Source organism: Crocodylus siamensis, chromosome 8 (assembly GCF_052110815.1).
Source record: "Crocodylus siamensis isolate JL-2025a chromosome 8, ASM5211081v1, whole genome shotgun sequence".
Lineage (NCBI taxonomy): Eukaryota > Metazoa > Chordata > Crocodylia > Crocodylidae > Crocodylus > Crocodylus siamensis.
The window spans coordinates 54,796,295-54,818,830 of NC_143402.1; the positions used below are offsets into that span (position 1 = coordinate 54,796,295).

General features: G+C 54.0%; 2 protein-coding genes across 5 annotated transcripts in view; both read right to left on the minus strand.

Annotated features, from left to right (window-relative positions):
- TGFBR3L (transforming growth factor beta receptor 3 like) overlaps window positions 1-9,714 on the minus strand; it is a 27,293-nt gene extending 17,579 nt beyond the window's left edge. Inside the window, exon 1 of the mRNA XM_090061564.1 lies at window positions 9,575-9,714. The gene's annotated coding sequence lies outside the window, so the exon portion shown is untranslated. The remainder of the gene's footprint in view (window positions 1-9,574) is intronic.
- Window positions 1,632-22,536, minus strand: part of MAP2K7 (mitogen-activated protein kinase kinase 7) — a 34,052-nt gene continuing 13,147 nt past the window's right edge. For 2 of the 4 annotated variants that reach the window (XM_090059925.1, XM_090059924.1), the window contains 11 exons: window positions 19,181-19,325; window positions 18,725-18,791; window positions 17,857-17,970; window positions 17,015-17,134; window positions 16,605-16,712; window positions 15,828-16,007; window positions 14,944-15,024; window positions 13,546-13,688; window positions 12,747-12,792; window positions 9,935-10,068; window positions 1,632-9,811 (listed from right to left, as the gene is read on the minus strand). In XM_090059925.1, the coding sequence (XP_089916051.1) occupies window positions 9,634-9,811; window positions 9,935-10,068; window positions 12,747-12,792; window positions 13,546-13,688; window positions 14,944-15,024; window positions 15,828-16,007; window positions 16,605-16,712; window positions 17,015-17,134; window positions 17,857-17,970; window positions 18,725-18,791; window positions 19,181-19,325 (1,316 nt within the window). In that variant the 3' untranslated portion in view covers window positions 1,632-9,633. Of the gene's footprint in view, window positions 10,069-12,746; window positions 12,793-13,545; window positions 13,689-14,943; window positions 15,025-15,827; window positions 16,008-16,604; window positions 16,713-17,014; window positions 17,135-17,856; window positions 17,971-18,724; window positions 18,792-19,180; window positions 19,326-22,536 lie in introns of all 4 variants that reach the window. The other 2 variants (XM_090059927.1, XM_090059928.1) reach the window with 2 other exon arrangements.

The following is a 22,536-nucleotide window of genomic DNA, read 5'->3' on the forward strand; positions in this document are numbered from 1 at the left end:
GCAAAGAGCACCTCATTGTCATGCTTCTATTCCAGCATAAGAAAATCAGCTTCTTCAACTAAAACATGCAAGCCCATCTTTGGAAATCTGATGGAAGGAGGAGAAGGCAAATGTGATAAACCAGGAAATACAGTAACTTTGATCTACCACATCAAGCCAAGATAAAAGAGGGACCTTGGTTACAGGAGAGGGGGACCTTGGTACCCACCAATTAAAAAGACACAAGAACAACCACTCACAAAAGAACCCTCCCTTCTGGCTAATGAAATGTGTGTTAATTTCCATTGGCTGTAACTGACAAGGAAGAGCAGGGAAGAGGGAATAAAAGGGATGTTTCAAAGAATTTAAAACTAAGTAGCTGGTCAAAAAGACTTGTCATGTGACTCAACTCTGGATTTAGATGGCAAGAAAAAAACCCCCAGCTAACTACACAGGGTCACAGCCCTGTTTTTGGCTGGGCCAAGAGTTATTACTCAGTAGTAACAATTGCTCTACTCCCAGATGCCTTATTCACTTTGACCCAAGCGACACCTTATAAAAAGCTGGGGAAGGAAGGGGGGGAGGGGGAAGAGAGAGCAAGTGAGCAAGAAAGGGAGAAGGAAATACCATATTTTCCAACACACCCCAAGATATAAATATGCACAGTGTTTTTGAAAGGCAGAATGAAGAAAAAATAAGGGTTCCTCCCCCCCCACCTTCCATTATGGCTGTACAGAGCAGGAACAGAGCCTTGTCTTCTGTTTATTCCCCCTCCCCTTCCTACTTAACTAAAGCTGATACCCAAGCTGCTGCTGAAGCCTGGTCTACATGGGTGGAGCTAGGATTTTGAAAAAAGCTAGTCTTCAGGACTGATAAATAGGAGGAGACACAACCAGAAACAGCTATCAGACAGCAACATTACCCAAAGAAAGGTTAGCTTGGTTAGCAAAACATCAAGACCAGTACAAAAGGAGAAAGCACTGTTAACACGTGTGGAGCAAACAATAATATGAGACATTAAGTCATCTGACTTCCTCAGCCACTTGAACGCACTGTGGAGCAGGAATCAAGGTAGGGGGCCTTCCCTCTCGGGCAGAAAACCAGCTTCCTGCCCCGCCATTCTCCCCATGCTTAATACACACACTCCAATCTCAGGGAAAGCTTATTTGGAGAGGAAGTCCATGTGCTGTGTCTGAGAAATTACAGTAATCTTCATAAAATCCTGACATCTCCAGACAGGGCTCAGGCACAAAGAAGCCTCATCAGTTTCTGATATGGGGCCCTGCATCCACTGGTCACAGCTGACAGCACGGTTCAGACTCCTGGATTCCTTTTGCAGCTCCCAAAGCCAGTAAGCCCCTTATCTCCACCCCCCGCCCCCCCAACACACAACCCACATGGAGAACCCGCTAAAGCTTTTTAAGATGGCAACGGACAGGGTCTCCACATCAGTCCAGAATGTAGGACCAATTTTTAAATGTCCCTTTCCACAGAAAACAGAAGTTACATCTATTCAGTTTGTCTTTTTTTAACATGCGTATTTATAATAATAATAATAACAACAACAATAATAATATAGAATATATAGATAATATAGTGAAATGCTAATGCCTAGAATATCATAGTCTATCCCGCTATTTCTCTGCGTTACCTTTGGCATGAGAGTGTGTGTGTGTGTGTGTGTGTGTGTGTGTGTGTGTGTGTGTGTGTGTGTGTGTGTGTGTGTGTGTGTGTGTGTGTGTGTGTGTGTGTGTGTGTGTGTGTGTGTGTGTGTGTGTGTGTGTGTGTGTGTGTGTGTGTGATTATTTTTTCTTTAAAATTCACCCCACCCCACCCCAAGCTTCCACACACAGCCAATGAGAAAAGGCAAAAAAACAAAGCTGTAATTTCAAAGTATACAAGCTGCTCTCAGGTCTGTGACAAAGGGAAGAGTGGAGGTGGCAGAAACCCACTGAACTGCATGGATGGAAGATTCCAATTCATATGGGTTTGTTCAAATTCAATGAAAATCACCTTAAAAATGCAATAAAACTGCATTTTTCTGTCCCATTCCCCCACCCCCCACATAATTCTGTCACAAATAAAAAAATATTCCCTATTAAATCACTGAAAAAGCCTCCATCCCTTCCCCCCCTCTCCATTCTCCCTGCCACACACACGCACGCGCGCACACACACACACACACACACACACGGTATTTGATTTGGGTTGTGGTGGTGAGAAAGAAGTAGGGTGGGCTGCCCTTAAGAAGAGGGACACACTTTGGGGAGGACAAGAGGTTGGGAACACATGAGCATATAGGGGAACTGAAAGTGAGTTGAGGGAAACAGCTGGAGTTAATGGTCTGTTGTTGGAAAACAGTAACAATCTACCCTGATGTCAGCCCCTGGAGCAGCCAGTAAGAGGTGGAACCAGCAGCCAGAAGTGTGAGCACCAGAGTCCCACACTAACCAAAACCCACAGAGACAACATAAGGCTTGGAAGGATCAGATATCCACTGGCTGCCCCAATTCAGGACACCTGGATCCCCTCCTTACCCTGTTACTTGCAGTGCTTCAGTTTCCCCTCCAGACTTCTGGCTGTTTAGACTGAGGCAGGGGCAGCCAAACTGCAGTACTGGACAAACCAAGCACCTGATCCTGATGCCCAATGGGACATGGACTTACATCTCAAGTTATCAGGCCATGATTTCTTAAAAGGCCAGGCTCCCACTTCAAAAAAGTGCCCTTGGCACCCAATCACATTGCACATGGGTATACAGACAGCAGTGGGACTGTAACCAAGACCTGATCATAATTCAGGGGCATCAGACAGCTGAAACCAACTGATCCTTAGAGAACTGGCCCAGGCACGCAGGGCCCCGTGTCCAGCCGAGGCAACCCAAGGCAGCTCCAAAGACGTTAATCACAGCTACGCTGACTGCAGACTTCCCCAAATATTCCCTGAATATCAGAGAATCTTAGAGCAGCTGGACTGGCAAGGCCCTCCGGAGATCTCATTGGGCAGCGAGCAGAAGAGCTGGTGAGGCACGGAGCAGAAGTCAAAACAACAGATGGGGTGGAGAGAAGGTGGCAGAGCAGCCAGTGGGGCAGGGAGCAAAAAGCAGAGTGGCAGATAGGGCAGGGAGCAGACAGCAGAGCAACTGATGGGGGGACGGAAGGAGGTAAGAGTGGTGCTCAAGGAGGGCTCAGGGCTTGATATGCAGTATACCTTTCAGAGGTTCGTCCCCACCGACCTAACCCATAACTCTGGGAACAAATGCACGGCCAAGCCGGGGGTGAAGTAACCCCACTGAAACCTCCCATGATTTTCCAAGCCTAACTCATGGATTTGGCAAGGTCCAAACTAAATACCTACTTGGGGTGGCTGTCCCCAGACCACACCTCGCCAACCCCCTTAAAATTCACTTGCAATTGGTTCCTTCTAGGTCTCCTGTTCATAAGTTCTCCTGGGACCATCAGGTTAATGCCTCCTGGGTGGTAGAGCTAATTCCTTACCAATGGCCATTAATGAGACAAGAGCAAGAGGAGTCCAAATAGTTATGCCAATAGGCTGGTTGAATATGGGCTGACCTGTCTATGGAGCAGCTGCCAAGGTTGTGTCAGAGGGCGATGGACTCCATCAGGCACTAAAGCTCCTACAGGGAATGCCATCCACTGCAGCACCTGCCAAGACCTGACCAGGCTCTAGAGAAGGTCCAAGCCACAGGAGTTACCAGGAAGCACCAAGAAACCATCAAGTCTTTCCCCTTAGAGACTCTTCTGTGATGGCTTCCTCCTAGTGGGCTTCAGACCGTTCCCCACAGCATCACCTCTTCCTGTTGTCAGTTCCATCTTCCACTCTGATCTTGCGTGGCCCCAGGCTAACGTCCCCTTCAACAGGACATAGCCACCAAAGCCAGAATACATGTCATCCCAGGCAGCAGGGTGGACCCCCAACTACAGACCTCATTGTCCAATGCCATCTTTTCATTGCAGGTCTTGAACTAAGCAATGGACAAAGTATTGTTTCTTGTGGCTTCTGGCCCATCACTGGACTTTCATGTCCACCTGGATTCAACCCAGCTTTTGGCCATAGGATGTCTTTCCATCCTCACCAGCTTCATCAAAGAACCATCTATCAACTTCCCTCCCTACACAGATACTGACATTTCACAACCAACCCACATCCTACCTCCTCCTCAAGCTAACTATCCCAAGTCTCTTGTCCTCGTTACCTTTTTCAGACTTAACTAACCCCTCCCTTTTTCTGAACACCCTCACATTCAGCACATTCTCTTCTGTCTTGTGGACCCATCTTCCTAGATAGCATGAGCATTTTCTTAAGCTGTCTCAAAGTTGTCCTCGTATCCTCCCAGATGTCAGACAGGGCTTAGGACACAGCCAAATCTGAATCCTCTCAAGGTCCGCTGGAGTTTGCCTTTGCCCTTGAAAATAATTTATTTTGCTAACCCTTGCAACTTGCTACTTTCAGCCTCTAGGTTAGTGGCATGTGACCAGGCTGGATATCTGGCAGATGCCACCTTCTGAAAAAGCCTCTGAAGACACTTCAGTCCCACCATGAACACACTTTCACATTCACAGAACTACAGAGAGACTGAGCTGGAAGGATTTTTAGGAGGTTCACAGCTAGCCCAACCCCTGCTCCCAGAACATCAGCCTTGGCTAAAACATCCTGGTCCAATGCTTGTCTATGCTTGTCCAAGCCAACAAGTTCCATCTGCTCCCTGAACACCTCTCTGGTCTTCTCTCCCTGCTCTTCTGACATCCTCAAGACCTTTCTTCCTTCATCAGACATCTGATGCCCCCTGCCCACATTCTGCAGAAGGCTGAAGAATACCCTTTCCTGGAGGCTCTCAGAAGTAGGTGGAACTCCAGAAGCAAGATGCCTAGGAACCAGTGCCTCAGATCAACCTCACTGACCTATGAAAGCCAAGGCAAGTCTTCAAGGCATACCAATGCCCCCCCTCAACAGGACACAGTATAGAAAAACCCATCAGTCAAATCATCCCCCAGAGAACCACCAAATTTATCATCCAACCTGTTCCCACCACTTGAACCTGTAACATACAAGGATCACCTGGTTCTCTACATCCTATTCCCCAGCAGAGCTCTCCGTCTCCCTGATTCTCTCCGAGATCTGCAAACCACCTGGCTACAACATTGCATGGCTTTTTTCCACATTCACCATCTCTCTCGCCCACTGCAGGTCACCTGGGGCCCTGTGACATACAACGACCCCCTCAGACTGCCTGTGCCAGCATTAAGAGCTCGGCAAATTTCCACCATGTTTCTTGTTCAATGTCTCTCTACCCACCTCCCTGTCCCACATCCCATACCAGTCTGTCCACACATTCCAAACCCTGATTCAATTGGTTTCCCCTTTCTGCCTTGTAACCCACCTCTATCTATAGCAGCCATCATAATATCAGATCATGGATATGGAGCTGGAAGGCCTCTCCAGAGGTCACATCTAGTCTGACCTTCTGCTCCAGGCAGCATCAGCTCCATCCAAGCCCTCCCAACCATGTCCTGGTTTGAGCTATCCCACAACAACCTTGTCACATAACAATTAGCCCTGTTACTCCAAGATGCCCAGAGCCCCTGGAATCTCCCCTACGGAAGCCAGGGGTCAAGGGCTGGTAGGACCCAGCTGCTGCCAGGGGGGATTCAATGCAGTGGAGAGACCACTGGCAGAGGCTCGGCCCTCTCTGCAAAGGAAGGGGAAACCCCCAGCCCACAACAATCTGATCAGGTAAAATTCCTTCCTGACCCCAAATATAGCATCAGTCTGACCCTGAGCAGAGGAGCAAGACCCTCTGGGTTTGGGTCTCAGCAGGAGCACTGGAACAGTCCAGTTCACAACCTCCAGCCTGGGCTGCAGCCAATACCCACACTGCTGAGCAATGCAATAAAGCCCCTGACACCTGTAGCAATGGGGGAGGAGGAGAGTGGGGGGGGGGTGCAGAAATTCCTTCTAGGCCCCATGTGGCCAGCAGTTTCTGCAAGCACTACCAGAAAACCTTTGGCTTCACTCTAAGACACTCCTGCATTCATGCTGGGATGAAGTTCTCACCAACTAGAAACTACTGAGATAACAGCCAACCAGAATGTACAGCCCCAAGCACTTGGACCGCATAGTTTCATAGTTGGTAGTGTCGGAAGGGACCTGAGCAGATCATCAAGTCCGACCTCCTGCCACGGGCAGGAAAGAGTAATGGGGCCAAATGACCCTAGCAAGGTGTCTATCTATCCTACTTCTGAAGACCCGCAGGGTAGGAGTGAGCACCACTTCCCTTGGAAGTTGGTTCCAGATTCTAGCAGCAGATGATGATCCTAGTGGTCCATCTCCCACCATGAAATTCCATGCCCACCTTGTTCCAAAGGCACCAGCAAGGTGGAGCTGCCTTGACCTGGCTTCATGATGCTCCAGGAAAGATCCAGGTACTAACTCTTAGAAGAGTCAGGGGTGAAGGGACCATCTTGAGTGGAGGCACTGGAGTTGTTTACAAGTCCAGCTGGAGATGTCTTTTTGGTCTTTGATGAAAGGAAGTCCTGGCCCAGACAACCATGGGAGGATGAGCCTGGGTTGACCTGCGGGCTCTTGGGACAGGTGCTGGAAGCTAAGGGCATCTGAGCCATCACCCACACAGACTAGAGAAGACCCAGTTGCTTCCATCCCAAGGCAAACAGGTGACATCCTCTAGATGGACACCAAATATTCCCTGCTGCTGTGATGTCACTGCCTGGCCAGCTCCCAGCGAGGCATGGGGGTGGGCTGAAGATCCTTCCAGCCAGTGATAACCACACAACACTTTGTTCCTGGAGCCTGAGATGGAGCTCCTGGCCCCAAGGGGGGCCAACTCACTAGCACTGAGCTGCCCCCTCCTGCCCCAACCACTGGGAGCAGAACACTGCTCTCATGTGTCCTTCACCTAACAACAAAGGCAGGGAAACAGAGGAGTGATGAGCCCATGTGATATCCCCTTGGCCAGAGGATCCCCATTTGTCTCCAGGCTGGCGGGGAGTGACAGGTCCATTTGGTTCTCAGCTGCCCCTCTCCTTTTTTGGTTGGCTTTGCCCAGAGGCACCATGGGCCCACCTGATGCTTGGTGCTGTACTATCCAAACGGGGGGTTGGGGGGAAGAGAAACAAGAGTGAGGTATGCCCTCTCCCTGCCCAGCCAGGAGCAATGATTTCATGCCCCACCCCACCCCGCCCCGCCCATGCCTCCCACAGCTAGGGACAGGGAAAGCCCCCCCCCGCCCCCCCCGGGAGTCTGGCAGGTGGGGAGGGAGGATGCTGAGCTGAGTAAAGGCAGATGAGAATGGGCTCAGAGGGGGAAGAGAAATCCCCCCCGCCTCCAAGCAGCCCCAGTTATTACCCCACACAAGCCCCTCCCTGACACACTACTTAAGTGTCAACCAAGAAAGCAACCCTCCCCACACCATTGCTCCTTTCTCCCGTCTGGGCCCAGTGTCGGTTTCCTCACCAACCCCCTCCCCCCATACCCAAGAGAAGCACAAGCCACTAGAAATGTACCATATTTCCCCACATACCACACCCCCCCAAATAAGACCTGTCTCTTGTTATGGGAAAAGGTAAAAGGTTTTTCTATCCCCTACTCTCACAGCGAGTCAAAGGTGAATTCTGCCCATGAGGAATCTAACCAATTGTGAGTTTAACCCTGCCACAACCACTGCCAAACTGACAGCAACATTTGGCTATTGCTCTTCTTCTAGCTCTCCAACAACCCCCTGCAATTTAGCAGTGGCTGTGACAGAGATAACCTCCCCTCATTTCTGACTGAGGGGCACATTATGCTGCAAAACCAGAGGAAGCCAGTCCCTGACAGCCATTGCAGCATCTACATGCTTCTATTCCAGCATAGAAATCAGCTTCCTCATTTCAAACATGCACCCCAATTTCAGAGAGCTTTTGAGAAGTGCAAGTGGTACATGAGTAAATACAGTACTCCCAAACCTGCCCCAAGATCACAGCAGCCCACAAGGGATTGCTCTGGATCACTTTGGTACAGCCGTGGGCGACAGAAGCACCACAACAGGACATTTTGTTCATGCTTCCCTCCCCACACCCTCCAAGCCCCTCCCTCCCTCCCTGCCCAGAAAAGAAACTAGAATAAGACAGGAGAAGCCCTGAGATCTGAAACAGATAGGGGGAGCAGGGAAAGGGAAGGGGGTTGGAGGGGCTTTTCAAGCCTGGAGGGGGAGAGAGAAATAGAAACGACAGAGTGAATCAGCACTCAAAAGGGAATCAGAAAGTGCCCCCATCCCCTCCCCACCCCCCATCTCCTGCCCCCAATACAATCCTGAACCACATAGGAGGTGAAAAGAAAGAAGAGAAGCCAAGAGACACAGAGGAACTGCAGGCAGCCAGCAGGGCCAGAATCCACCGAGTCCAAACATAATAAATAGTAAAAAAAAAAAAAAAAAAAAAAGGTATTTTTTTCTCCTTTTCACAAATTGTGTCTATTTCACAGTGCGTGAGCAAGGGCCCAGCCATCCAGCCCCTCCCCCGGGGGCGAGGGAAGGATGTGGGGCCAAGGGTGAAGGGGCCGAGGGCGAAGGAGCCAGGCAAGAGATGAAAGGCAGGAGGTGGAAGGGGGTCTTCAAGGGCCTCAGGTGATATGGCCAGAGATGCTGGTCAAGGCTGGGATGTGTCTTCTCTGGCATGGGCTCAGATGTTGACTCGGCTCCTCCATCCCACCTGGAGAAGCCAATCAAGATGGGCGCAGGCCTTCAAGGACCCAGCTGGAGATATCTTCTCCATCCTACCCGGAGATGGCAGCTGAGGTTGGAACAGGCTTTCAGGTGACCCAGCCGGACACACTCTACTCCATCCCACCTGGAGATCCTGGCCAAGATGGAAGCAGGCCTTTGAGGACCCAGGTGGAGATGTCTCCATCCCACCTGGAGACACTGGTCAAGGTGGGAAATAGGCCTTCTCTGTCCAAGATGGAGATGCTGGTTGAGGTGAGAACACATCTTCTGAGATCTAGGTCCAGCTGGAGGTGCCAGCTGAAGTGGCAGCAGACCTTCAATGACCCAGCTAGAGACATGTCTACTCCATCCCACCCAGAGACACCAGCGGAGGTGGAAAAAGGCCTTCAAGGACCCAGCTGGAGACACTGGCTAAAGTGGGAACAGGCCTTCTCCATCCCAGAGATGCTGGTTGAGGTGAGGATGTCTTCTCAGACCCAGGCCCCAGCAGAGACGCCAGCTGAGCTGGGAACAAGCTCTCAACACCCTAGCTGGAGACCTCAGCCAAGGTGCGAATAGGCCTTTTCCATCCCAGGCCCCAGCTGGAGATGCTGGCTGAGGTGAGAACAAGCTTTCAAAGACCAAAGCCAAGACATGGATACATCTTCTCCATCCTCGCTGGACACAATGCCGACATCGAGGTAGAGACACACCTTCCTGAACCCAGACCCGGACTGGAACTGCCATATGAGCCACCTGGAGACACTGGCTAAGGTCAGAAGGGGCCTTTCTACATCCCACACCTTCCCTGACCTAGTTGGAAATGTTGAGCAAGATGGGCATGCATTTCCCATCCCGGGCTGGACTGCAACCAACCTTCTCCAAGCCAAGTGGAGATCCTGACGGAGATGCCACCAAGCCTTCACGGCCCCAGGTCAAGACAAACGTGGTTTCCTCCATCCCTGGCCAGGTTGAAGATGCCTGGAGACATAAGATGTGGACACATCCCCTCCATCCGAGGGGGAGATGAGCCTGAAGTCCGGGTGGGCCGACGTCTCCTTAAATCCAGGCCTGGGGTGGGGACGGGAAGATCCTCCATCTCCTCCAGCTCCCCTGTACAGCCCCGGCTTCCCATAAGTTCCTTTGGCCGAGGGTGAGGGGGGCAGGGTGAGGGTGAGGCAAAGGGAGGGGCTCCTGGGTGGCCCCATCCCCACCCCAGCTGGGCGTCTGGGCTACCTGGTGAAGAAGGGCAGGTGGTGCTGGCTGAGAATACTGCTGGTTCGTGGTGATTCTGTCTTGGCCATGACATCCTTAAACCACGAGGCCACGTCCACCTCCAGCGTCTCGAAGCGCTTGATGAAGTTGTGTTCCTAGGGGGGGATACAGGTATGAGCAAGGGCAGTTGGGTAGCCAGAAGGTACTCTGGAGCTCCCTACTCAGGGGGATGGAGAGCAGGGCCTCTGCTAGTTTTGGGGGCAGAGCGGTATGGGGGAAGATGGGGAAGGGTCATCACCCTGGGGAACGACACGGTGGCAAGGTGCCCACTTGGTGACTGAGGGGGCACATATGCACACGCCCTGTTGTTCGATCCCTCCAACATGGCACCCAGTTGTCCAGAGCACACATATGCACACGCATGGATCCCAGGAATCTGAGATGTGCATACATAAACACACTCCACTAGGTGCTCAGAACATACATACAAACACACACACCCCTAGGTGCCCAGGATGTACGCACACACACAGTGTGGCTAAACACCTCTAGGAGAGGATAGTAGGGACATACACACACAAACATGCATGCAGACACCCCCTGAAGTCCAAGGATGCCTGCACATGGAGACGTGTGTGTGTGTGTGTGTGTGTGTGTGTGTGTGTGTGTGTGTGTGTGTGTGTGTGTGTGTGTGTGTGTGTGTGTGTGTGTGTGTGTGTGTGTGTGTGTGTGTGTGTGTGTGTGTGTGTGTGTGTGTCCCTGTTGTTCCTTGCTCTGTATGCGTGTGTGCATGCATGGATATGGGTGGGTATATAAGTACTGAGTGGGTATATGGGTAGTTATGTGGGGATGGGTCTATATAGGCACAGAGTGTGTGCATGCCCCTGCTGCCCCCTGCTTTGCGTGTATCAGGGTGTATATGGATGCGTGCATGTATGTACGTGTATAGGACTGCATTTGAGTGCGTGTGTGTGCACATGTGCAGTAGATGTATGCAAGGGGTTTATTTGGGAAGTTTGGGGGGTTTGTTTGTGTGTGCATGGGGGTGTATACTGGGGGTGTGTAAGCACACGTGTGTGCAGGGGGGTGTATTTGTGGGAAATGTGCATGAGGGCTGTATACGGATGTATGATGTGCCTATGTCCCTGCTGCCCCCTGCTGGAGAAGCTGAGCCCTGCTGAGTGTGGGGAGCCAGGCAGCACAGCCAATGGAGCATTCACACTCTAGGGCAGGGGTTGTCAACCAGGGGTATGCATACCCCTAGGGGTACTTGGGAAGGCCCTAGGGGGTACGCAGCGGTGGCACAAAGAAGTGGGGCTACTTGGGAAGTGGCAGTGCTTCCCCACACCCAGGTATCCCTCCTTCTCCACGCCACCCATAGGCAGTAGAAGGGGGTGCTAATGAGGCTCAGCTCCCGCAAACACGGGGCAGTGGTAGGGCCACAAAGGAGCCCAGCCTCAGGCTTCCTGCAGCTGCAGCAGGGGTGGGGAGGGGTATGTGCACAGCACTGACAGAGGGAGTGGGTCTAGGGGCCTGGGGCAAGCGCTCAGGGCAGGGCATGGGACTGAGCCATGAGCAGCTTGACCAAGCAGCACAGCTCCTGCTGCTACACGCACCCTGGGAGGCATGGGGGGCACATTCCTTTGGATCTGCACGGGGCAGGGCTGGCTGCTGCTGCAGGCTGAGGATGGGACTGCACCAGGCTCTTCCCAGTGGGGAGGGGCTTCACTACCCCAAGATACACCGTAGCCAACCTGTCCCCGTCCTCTCCCTAGCACTGTTGCTGCCCGCCGGGAGCACAGCTTGCCCCTCCACACCCCCCTGGGAAGAGCCCAGAGCTGTCCTGGCCCCAGCCTGCAGTGGCAGCCCATTCTGCCCCATACAGATCAGGGAGCATGTGCCCCACCCATGTCCTCCTGCGACGTGTGCAGTGGTGGGAGCCACCACTCCTCCCTGTGCCCCCCAGACAAGCTGCAGCTGTTCCGCACCCAGCCCCAGCTGTGCAGGACCTAGCAGGGTGAGCATCGGGATCCCAGGGGCTCCGTCCCCTCCAGCCCAGTGGCACAGTCAAGGCTGGCCCTGCTCTTGTCCCCAGCTGGGGACCCCAGGGGGGTGTAGGGCCGGTGCTGGGGACAATGGATTTGTTGGTGCGGGGGGTGCCAGCACCAGGCAATGCTCGCACGCATAGGGGAAGGGACGGGCACAGCGGGTCCTGGCCTGATCCTGGGCCCAGCTTGGCTTAGCTCACCTCCCTCCCCAACTCTGTTGGGTCCCAGGCCCAGCCTCACCCCGCCCCCCTCCCCTGGCCCTTTCCCCTCCCCTGCAGACTATCCCACGGCCCCATGGTCAGCGGGGCAGTGGTGCTGATGTCAGCATCTCCCACCCCCCACCTGGCCGGAAGGGGATACAGTCCAGAACGGGTACCCACAAATGGGGTACACTCCTTAAAAAAAGGTTAAAAACCCCTGCTCTAGGGCATAGGCCTGTTACACAGGAGACCCCTAGCCATAAAACCCAGGCATCCAGGCACCTGGCCACCCCTGCTCTAACTGCTCCGACCTGTGGGGGAGAGAACCCAGGCGTCCAGGTACCCCTGCTCTAACCACCCCCAACCACTGGGCAGAGAACCTAAGTATCCAAGCACCTGGCTGCCCCTGATCTAACCACACCCATCCCCTGGGGACAGAACCCAGGCCTCCAAGAACACAGGTACCCCTACTCTAACCAACCCCACCCACTAGGGGAAAAACCCAAGCATGCCAGCTGGGCTTTCTCTAGCTGGGGAGACCCTGGATGGGCCTTTCCCAGGGATGGGGATCTGGTGGGTACTCACAAGTAGCTTGTTGTACTTTGGTCGCTTCCTGTGATCTTTAGTAAGGCTGGAGAGGGAGAAAGGAGAGACGCTGGTACCTCCTGAGGGCAACCGACCCCCACCCCACCCCCCCTCCCACAAAGGGTCCATCACCTTGTGTTAATTCCTTGCCCTCCCAAGCTGTGCCATGGGAACAAGATCTGAATCCTCTGGGCTTCCACCACCTCCCACCATATGCCTCTTGAAGGACTGGGGTGGGGAGACAGAAGCTAAAGTACAGGCCCGAGGAGATGGCAGAGATGGGCCTCAAACCTGTGGCTTCTGGGCTGGGAGAATCCAAAGCCAAGGGGTAGGGGCTGCCCTGGGGTCTCAGGGTGATCAGTACATGTTGTCAGCAGCAGGGGAGGAAGGAGAAAGTCTAAGAAGGGAGATCAGGGAGCCGCCATGCTGTTGGGTCATACCTACCACAGCAGCAAAGACTCATGGGTAGTTTCAGCTTAGAGTGCAGAATAGCAATGCTTAACAGGGGCAGCTACTGTGCATGTGGTATGGAGCAGAACAGCAAATGAGACAGGGAGCAGAAAGCAGAACAGCCAATGGGGCAGGAAGCACAGGCCAGGAAACAGAAAGCAGAGTGGCATATCAAGCAGGGAGCACTGGGCAGGGTGCAGAAAGCAGAGCAACAGATCAGGCAGAAGGGGATGAGAGTAGCCCTCAAAGACAGTGCTAGGTTAATGCCACCCCACATTAACCCAGCAATCAGGTCTCCTTACTTCACAGGGCCCCCTTCTCTCCCCTCACCCTCCAGCTCATTACTCACCAGTCTTTAACAAAGGACTGGAAATCCACGGAGAAGCCCATGTTGTTGGGCAGAAGGGGCGGGTCTTCCTGCAGGACCTTGGTGAGGACCTCGAAGTCCGTCTTGCAGTTCTTGTAGGGAAACTGCCCGGTCGCCAGCTCCACCTGTGGGTAGATGCAAGCGTTAACAGGGGCGGAGCTACCAACAGGCTCCCATGGGTGTCTGGCATCTTTAGAAACAAGGACCCAGCTACCCTCAGCATTATTGAGTGGACATGCTTCTTCTGGGATAAGGGCACCTTATTCTGGTTCAGTGCCATCTACTTTTACAGTTACAGTTACTGCGCACTGGATTCAGTTCCCCCATCCCAGTCACTGGAACCAAGGGCCTGATCCCAGCAACATCATGTTTTTTAAAGGGCCCTTTTCCCACTGGGAAGAGCACAGGGTAGGGAGCAAAAAGAATGAAAACCAGGAATGGGACACTCTATATTCTAAGTGAAGCATCTTTGTGGCTGGTTGACCATTTTATGGCACCATATACTAGCTGAACTTGAGTCATGGTACTATTCATGGTGGGACCAGCATGTGAACTATGCCACAAACAATACCTGTTGGAGGGTAGGCTTAGAAGCAACTAGGCTATAAAAACTGTACTCTGCCTTCATCTGAATTCGCTGTCAGGTGCAGAGAAGCCATCAGGGGCTTCTCAGAGGATGCAGAGATGCCTAGCAGACAACCCACATAAATCAGAGCCAAGTAACGGGTTTAGGGGCTTTGCTGCAGCTTCAGAAGACATGCCCTACAGTTTGAAAGAGGCATTTGATTGATCCCAGCAGGAACCGGCCCCTGGATATGGAGACCCCTGATGCCAAGACTAAAGGGAAATATTTGATCCTCTAAATTTGCAATGGCTGCTGTATTCTACCAAGTCAGTAACAGGCTGGTCAGTTTCACTCGCCCTCTGGTCAGTTTCATTCTGTGGGTCCTAGCTGAGCCCTCCAGTACCCAAGCAAGTCCACCTTTACCTCAGCTATATATTAGCATGTCAATCTACATGTGCTAATTATCACTTTCATCGCAGCACTAAGAGATCCTTCGTGGATCCCTGTAGTGCCTGGTACCGCACTCAGACTCGGACCTTGCCTCAAAGAACTCAGAGGCAACGTTCTTTTTCTGATTATTCCTCTTTAAGGACATGGGGGTCCACAGTTTATCATGGATCCTAGGGCCATATCCAGCACCTTAAAGTGCCCTCAGCTTGTTTCTGCACCAAAACTTTCTCACAGCAAGAGACTGAACTCTCTCACTGGCCCGGCCCGCACGTGCCCAGCCCTTCTGGGGGCAGGGAAAGGGAACAAAGAGACATCTGAGGACCTCAAAGACTGTGGTAGCCCCGGTGACAGATCCCAGCACTCACCAAGGAGATTCCCAGGCTCCACACATCTGCCCGGATGTCATAGTCAGGCTTTGTGGGGTCAGGAGGGTCTATTCGTTCAGGCTGGAAAAGAAAAGCCGTGGAAAGCTCAGGAAGGGAACTCAGATAACTTACCATATTTATCCACAAACCATCTGCACTTCTACCCAAAATCAACCCTTTGATAACAAGATGTGCATTTTAAGCAGATTTCTTTCGCTGGAATAGAAGCATGGAAAAGCTGCACTCTAACAGGTGCTGCTTCCCTCCAAGCCAGCAAGTAGCGGGGCTCAAGTCCAGCTGAAACCCTCTCTTTCAGTTGCTACCAAATGGGCAGTAGCTTTGGGCTGAGCACGTGGGCCATGGGGGTGTATTGTACATGAGCAATTATGGTATGTAGCAGCCTCCTCAACAGCGGTGAGAGAATCACTGTGCTATAAAACGCTGCCAACTCAGGGGTGCTATTAATCACTGGGAGAAGCAGCACAAGACACAGCATTAGCGTGGGCTGTAATTTATTCATCCTTCCTTTATTAGTGCCCCTTTACTCACCTCTAACAGGTCTGGAGGACCATGATGATGATCCCTCCAGGTAACCCAGCCCCCCACCTAGGGCACAAACAGCTTGGTCTCCCATCCAAGCACCAAATACGCCTACCCCTGCTTAGCAGACAGGATCAGGCTGGGCTCGGGCAATCCCTTGGTCTCTCTCCCTGCCAGTGCCCAGGACTCCATGATCCCTCCAGCGAATCCAAACACCTCCCAGAGCTCAGCCGGCTCAGTCATGGTCTCCCATCCGCACAATGAATGTGCCTGCCCTTGCTTAGCAAACAGGATCAATGGGCCCTACTCCCAGGTGTTGACAGTGGGCAAGGCCTGGCCCTCACCGCCATATACGCGGCGCAGCCAGCACTGCGGGTCTTGGCCTTGGAGTCGACAAGGCGGCCACTGATTCCAAAGTCACAAAGCTTGATTTGGCCCCGCTCATCCAGGAGGATGTTGGAGGGTTTGACATCGCGGTGGATGACACCATGTTTCTCCTTCAGGTAGAAGAGGGCCTTGACAATCTTGGGGGGGGGGAGGGGGGAAGGGAAGGGGAAGGGAAAGGAAAGAGACGATCATTACGGACTAAGAACACTTGAGCCACCCCACTGCCCTCCTCCCCTAACTCCCTGAGGGAGACAGGGAGAAAGCCAAGTGGATTCTGGGCTGGACCAGGCACCAGGTCCTGCCTCTAGCTATCCCACAATCCTCATGTCTAGGAGTTTCTACCCAGATTGGACTGGCTGCCCCAGGCTTCCAGCTATCTCAGAATCCTCTGGATTCCCCTGGAGGAGTTTTTATCCCCCTCCCCAAGATTGGATGGCACAGGCCTCCAGCTATCCCACAACCCACCTACCCTGGAGGAGTCTCTTCCTATCTACTGGACTGAAGTGAAGGCAGCCACAGGCCTCCAGCTATCCCACAATACCCCTGCCCTGGAGACTCCTCTCAGTCTCTATGGGCCACTGGACAAAGATCAGAGACCTGCAAGCAGCCCCCAGCATCTCCCCATATATAAGGCGGGAGAAGCCTGGCCAACTCACCTAGTCCTGTCCCCAGCTGGTCATATGGTACCCACAACACCCTATCCCCTGCCTTGCCCCACCCTCTCCAGGACTCACCGCCACTGTGACTTTTCCCAGGATCCTCTCAGGGATGGGCCCCTGGATCCGTTTCTTCAGCTTCTCTGCACAGGTGCCCATCAGCTCCATGGCAATGAAAACATCCGTCTAAAAAAGGGGGGAGGGACAAAATCAGAATGCAGGCAGAGCTAGCAAAGGAGAGAGGAGCCTGGATCAAACTGGAAATACCTGCATCTTAATCAACTACTAGGGGGAGGCAGGGGGTGGAGCTAACAAGAAAGGGAGGGACTTCACTTAAAAGGGCAAGAATTGCCAGGCCAGTGAGGAACAGGCATTGGGTTGGTGACACCTGAATAAGGCGGCCACCAGAGTGTGGAGTTAATGAATGGGAGAAGGGCCAGGGTTTAAAGAGAGAGGTACCATTAAGGCAGTTAGCAGCAGTCACTCACGTTAGTGATGAAGGTCCCAAAGCACTGAACGATGTAGGGGCAATCGTGGCTCTTGAGTACCACATCGAGGTCCATCAGGATCCTCTTGTTCTCTTCCTTGTTACCCGAGCGACGCATTTGCTGTGGGGGGCCAAGGGAATCATGGCTGTGGGCCTGGGGCTTAGTTTCCCCACCCCCAACACACACACACGCACGCACGCACTTAATTATTTTGGGCTCATTAAGCCTGAAGATGCCCCCACCTACTAGGTCAGAACTTGGCCCAGTTCAGGGGTGGAGAAACTGAGGCACAAGGCAGTGGTGACTTGTCAGCCCAGAACAGTGGTGGAAATGGGAATGGAACCATTACCCACTTTCCCTCCCAGAACTGGGAAAGAACCCTGGCACTCAGGCTCCCACCCCTCCCTACCTTATTCACCAGACCCCACTCCTTTCCAGGTCTGTAGAACCCAGGAGTCCAGGCTTCCAGCTCCACCTGGCTCTCAGCCCCTGCTCCCTCCCCAGAACTGAGATAGAACCCAGGCATCCTGGTCCCCAGGCCCCCTGCTCTTACCCTCTCTGTTTTCTTAATCCTCCTTGCTTAACTTATTCCTAAACCCCACACCTGCTGCTCCCCTAACTCCTCCTCACTGCACCTCCCCTCCCCCTCCCCTAAGCCCACCCTATCCCCACCTCAACCCACCTCACTCCACCCCTTCCTCTTCCCTAACCCTGCCCCCTACCCTAACCCCACCCCATCACTACCCTAAACCTGCCCTGAACCACACTTGCCATGTCTTAGTCCCCTCCCTGCACCACTACCCTCACCCCAGCACCCATACCCCAGGCATGCCCCCTCTGACCTTCACAGCGATGATGTGCCCTGTCTTCTTGAACCTCATCTTCCACACCTGCCCGCAGGTCCCACTCCCGATCTCACCCAGGTTCTCCAAGTCATTGATTTCTGCTTGGTACCGCTGGAGGAACATGGGCCCAGGCAGGGCTGTTAAGGGGGGGAGGCGGGGCAGGTACCAGTCCCTCGCCTGCCCCCATACCCAACCCACTGCCAATCACTGGGGCACCTTTCTCCATGGCTGATAAACAGCCAGTTCTGCAGAAGCTTCATGGGCAGCAGTTACACTTGCACCCTCCAGGACTCCCATGAGCTGTGATGGGATCCCAACATCCTGCCCCAAAATACAGCTGCTTCTTGGGTGGAACAAGGCAGCGGCTTAACAGCCAAGAGCAACAAGGGTCTCTCCCAGACCCAAAGTGCAGCTGGGGCTGTTTCCAACTAGGAAGGGACTGAGTAGGGCTTTAAAATGTGACTTATTCTGGGGTGGGAGGTGACATAGAACAACCCTACAGTCCATGGGGTGGGGATGCCTCTCCTCACCCCTCTGCTGCTGAAATCCAGCCAGCTGTGGGGGGGGATAGGACAGCCACCGAAGAGCTCATAGCAGTGCTGTGTGAGGACTGATGGCCCAGACCTGAAATGCAGCCAGCCCTGGGGTGGAATATAACTACCAAGGACACAAAAACACCCCATACAGTCTGGCCCAGGAGCTTCTAGCTGGCTCATAAATTAACAGCCCAGAGATGACTGAAGGGGATGGGGGGAAGAATCTGGCCATGTCCCATCCAGCCCTCCACTCCAGGGCATTCCCTCTCCCCACGTGGAACAGGGCATGGGCTGGAGGGGGGAGGGTCACCTGCTTCCATCTGTCTCACCTGCCCCCCGATGGTGAGGTAGCCCGTCTGCTTCATGATCTCCTGTAGCTTCTGATCGATTTCTATGCTGTGGGGGTAAGCAGGGAGGGTAGTTGCAGGCTGCCCCCCTTCCATTTTCCTACATGCAGACTTATCCTAACGTCTAGTCATTTGGGGCAGGTAGGAGGTGGGAAAGTGCCTGGAGTGGGAAGCAGGGGTAGGGGACCCTGATCTCAGTCGAGGTTGGTGGACACACACACGGCATCCACACACACACGGCATCCAGGTTGCACACATGCAGAACCCACATATCTGGGTCACCCTCCTCTTCCCCCCACCCAGTCTCTCTCCCTGTCCCCACTCTCCAGCTACCCACACCCCCACACCCCCACCATCTCTGCCTCCACCCCTGCAATCCCCACCATGCCTTGCAGAGGGCACTGCCCTGCCCTGGCCCCATCTAGGCCCTGTTCTCACCTCTCCATGCTGCGGTGCATGAGGAAAGGCGGCTGAGGCAGCCCCAGCATGTGGCGGGGCCGTACAGGGGGTGCGTGGTGCTGGGGCGAGCTCTCCGAGGATGATGACCGGCTGCTGCCATCGTTGGCCAGCGGCAGCTGCAGGGCTGGGGGGGAGGGAGGGGCTGGAGTCAGATGCATCCTCCCATCCCCCCCCACCCCACATCTCTCCTCTTAAGTCCAGTCTGGGCTGGGAAAGGATTAGGCCCCTACTACCTCTAGCTCCCAATTCCTCCCCCCTTCTAGTAACCCACTCTAGGCACCCTCCCTGCTCCCAAGGACAGTAGGGCTGCCCCAGCCCTGAATCTGCCTTCTCCCCTAATGTCACCCCATGCTGGAGCCTGAGCCTATCATGCTGCTCCCAGCACCCTGGAGTTGGGTAGGGGAATCCCTGGGGATTTTGGCCCACAGGGGCTAGGATCAAGGCCAAGTGGAGACTCCCAGAGCCTGGTACAAGACTGTTGGGTACCTACTTGGCCTTGTCCCCATGCAGTGCCCTGAGGAAGAGGACTACCAGGGTCCCCTTGCCCCCGAATCCAGCCTGATCCCACCCTCCAACTTCCTGGATCAGCTCTATCTGGTAAATTTCACCAGTGCCTCTTAAAGGGCCAGATCTTTTGGGGGGATACCTCCCCCCCAGCACTGATTCCCACCCCCTCCACCCAGGGAGAAATCCCCACTGCCCGCCCTGGCCTGCATAGGGTCTCAAACCACCCCAGCTGGAGTCAAAGGGGGCCCCAGCCTACAGCAGGCAATTAGCAGGGGCCCCCTCCCACAGTCAAGAATTTAGCCCACAATCTCTTTACCCCCCCCACCCCTCTTTGGGGTCTCCAAGAAGCAGGGGGAAGAGGGCTAATTCTGCCTCAGTGGGGATGATTGTCAGGGGCCGACTCCCCCAGGAAGCGCTAATCCCTCCCATACCACTGCCCACCCCAACTTCAGCCCCTACCAATACTGAGCTCCCAGAAATGGGGGGGGGGTTGTGGATTGGACCCAAAGAATTTAGGCACCCAGTTCCCCTAGATCCTCCTGCTCGATTCTCTTTGGGGCTGCAAACTCCCCCTACAGATCCCAACCTTGACCCCACAACCACCTCCTGCTCCCACACACAGAGCTAACATCCCCACCCTCAGAGGGAACAACCCACCTCCCCCCCAGCCTGCTGTAGCTCATAGGGTTTATGAGCTCAGTACAACTGTGTATCTAACTCTTCCATCTTCCTTAAGATCCCTGGCTGTGTCTAATTCACCTACAGTCCCTATGGAACCTAGCCAGGTATCTAATTCCCCTACAGTCCCTGTGAGCTCTGGCTGGACGTCTAATTCCCTTACAGTCCTTAAGAGCCCTGTGGGCCCACGGGGTTTAGGAACTCTGTAGGGATCTGTCCCTCTGCCCAACTTCCCCCCACAATGGAGGGGACAGCTCTGAACCCTGCCCCCAGGCTTCTCAGTTTCAGGCCAGGATCAGTGCCCCCACAATCTCCACCAGCAAGGGGGAGGGGCTACCAACCTCAAACAGCCCACCCCAAATACCTCCCAGCCCTGATTGTCCCCCACTTCCTCAAGACCAGCCCCCTTTCCCCCCAGCTACAGCCCATGCCTGGCTCATGCTCCATGCACCACTAGGCTGGGACATGCAATCTACCAGCTCGCTGCTGGGTCAAGGCATTGGAGGGGAAGGGGGGGCATGCTGCAGGCACAAGGCAGCCACAGGGAAGGAGGAGGGGGGCAGGAAGGAGTTAAATTAAAGTGGGGGGCAGCCAGCAGAGGTAAGAACAGATGTGACAGCAAAGCAAAGAGTGCTGATGGAGGTGGTGGGGGAGGAGGGGGCTGAGCTGGGCTAGGGGTCAGGATGTGAGGAAGCCTTGATAAGCTGATGGGGGAGCCTAGCAGGGGGCTCTGTTTGGCCCCTCTGGGGTTGATTGAGGTGAGGGGCAGTCCCAGCCCCCACCTCCATCCCTACCTGCCATGGGATGGTTATAAGCAGACTCACGGCAACCAGGGAAGGGGAGACTTGTTGGTCCGGTCGCGGCTGAGACCTTACGGACCCTGGGAGCCATGGCTAGGCATCTAATTCCCCTACAGTCCCTAGGAGGCTGGGTATATAATTCTCCTACAGTCCTTGGACGCTCTGGCTGGGCAGGGGTGTAGGGGCCTGGCCACACGTCCTGGGCTGGCCTCTGCCCCGATACCCACCTTGCTTCATGCCGGCTACAGGGGCAACACCCACCTTGAAGCCCTGCAGGAAGCAGGAAGGTGCTGTGGGGGCAGAAAAATTAAACACAAAAGGGGGAGGGGGTCATTTAAAGGTTGGGCTGTTTCCCTGAGGGTCGAGCAGGGGCCAAAGCCCCTCTCTGGGTTATGAGGCAGCTCATTTCCTTCCTTAGGATCTCCCATCCAAGAGGTGATCCAACCAAACCCTGCTTAGATAAATGCCTGGTGCTGCCTGAAGCTCCGCAGCAGCGGGCCACACAGAAGGTCAGGAAGGGATCAGGCCTTCTCAGCTCAGATGGGCCTAGACTGCAGGACCTCACCGGTTTTGCAGCAGGGGGCAGGCCCGGCCTGGGAGCTTTTGGGAGGGGGACACAGGGAGAGCATGGATTTGAACCCCCATCCTCCTGGCTTGACAGGAGCAGGGGCCCTCAGCTACATCCATGGCAAATCAGGGGATACAGTAGGAGCTTGGACACATGGGCTCTATCCCTCCTCGGGAAGGAAATGGGGTTTGCTGGGTTAAAGCAGGGGAATTGGGAGCCCAGACATCCAGGTTCTACTGGGAGATAAGTGGGAGCTGATGGGTTACAGTAGGGGGGCTGGGAGCCCAGACACCTGAGTTCTAGCCCAGTTCTGGGCTGGGAATAGAGTTAGACTTTCTTATGACCAACAAGCTCCCTTGCCTGGGACACTCAGCTAGACCCCATCTTCCCCTTCCAGCACCACCCCACAGAGAAGCAACGAGGGGGCGGAGACATCAACAGCAGGGAGAGGAGGGAAAAGCCACATCAGCTGAGATCAAGGTCCCTCTCAACTAAACCTTGGGTGTAGCTGGATCCCAAACTACTCAACAAACCAGAAGCTGGAGGTGCCTGGAGTCAAGTCTTCCTTGGCAAAATGTGACTGCTTCTGGGGCGGAGCATGGCAGGTATTGAGCAGTGAGGAGCTGTGGAAGCCGGTTTGGGGCAGGAGGGATAAATCTTGCCTCAAGAAACAGCGGGTGGAGTTGGGGGCTAGGTCTGGCTCTGCACTTAGAGTGTGATGAGCCTTCCAAGGACCCCACAGTCTGTACTGTCAACCTCAGTCCTACAGTTAACAGCTGGAG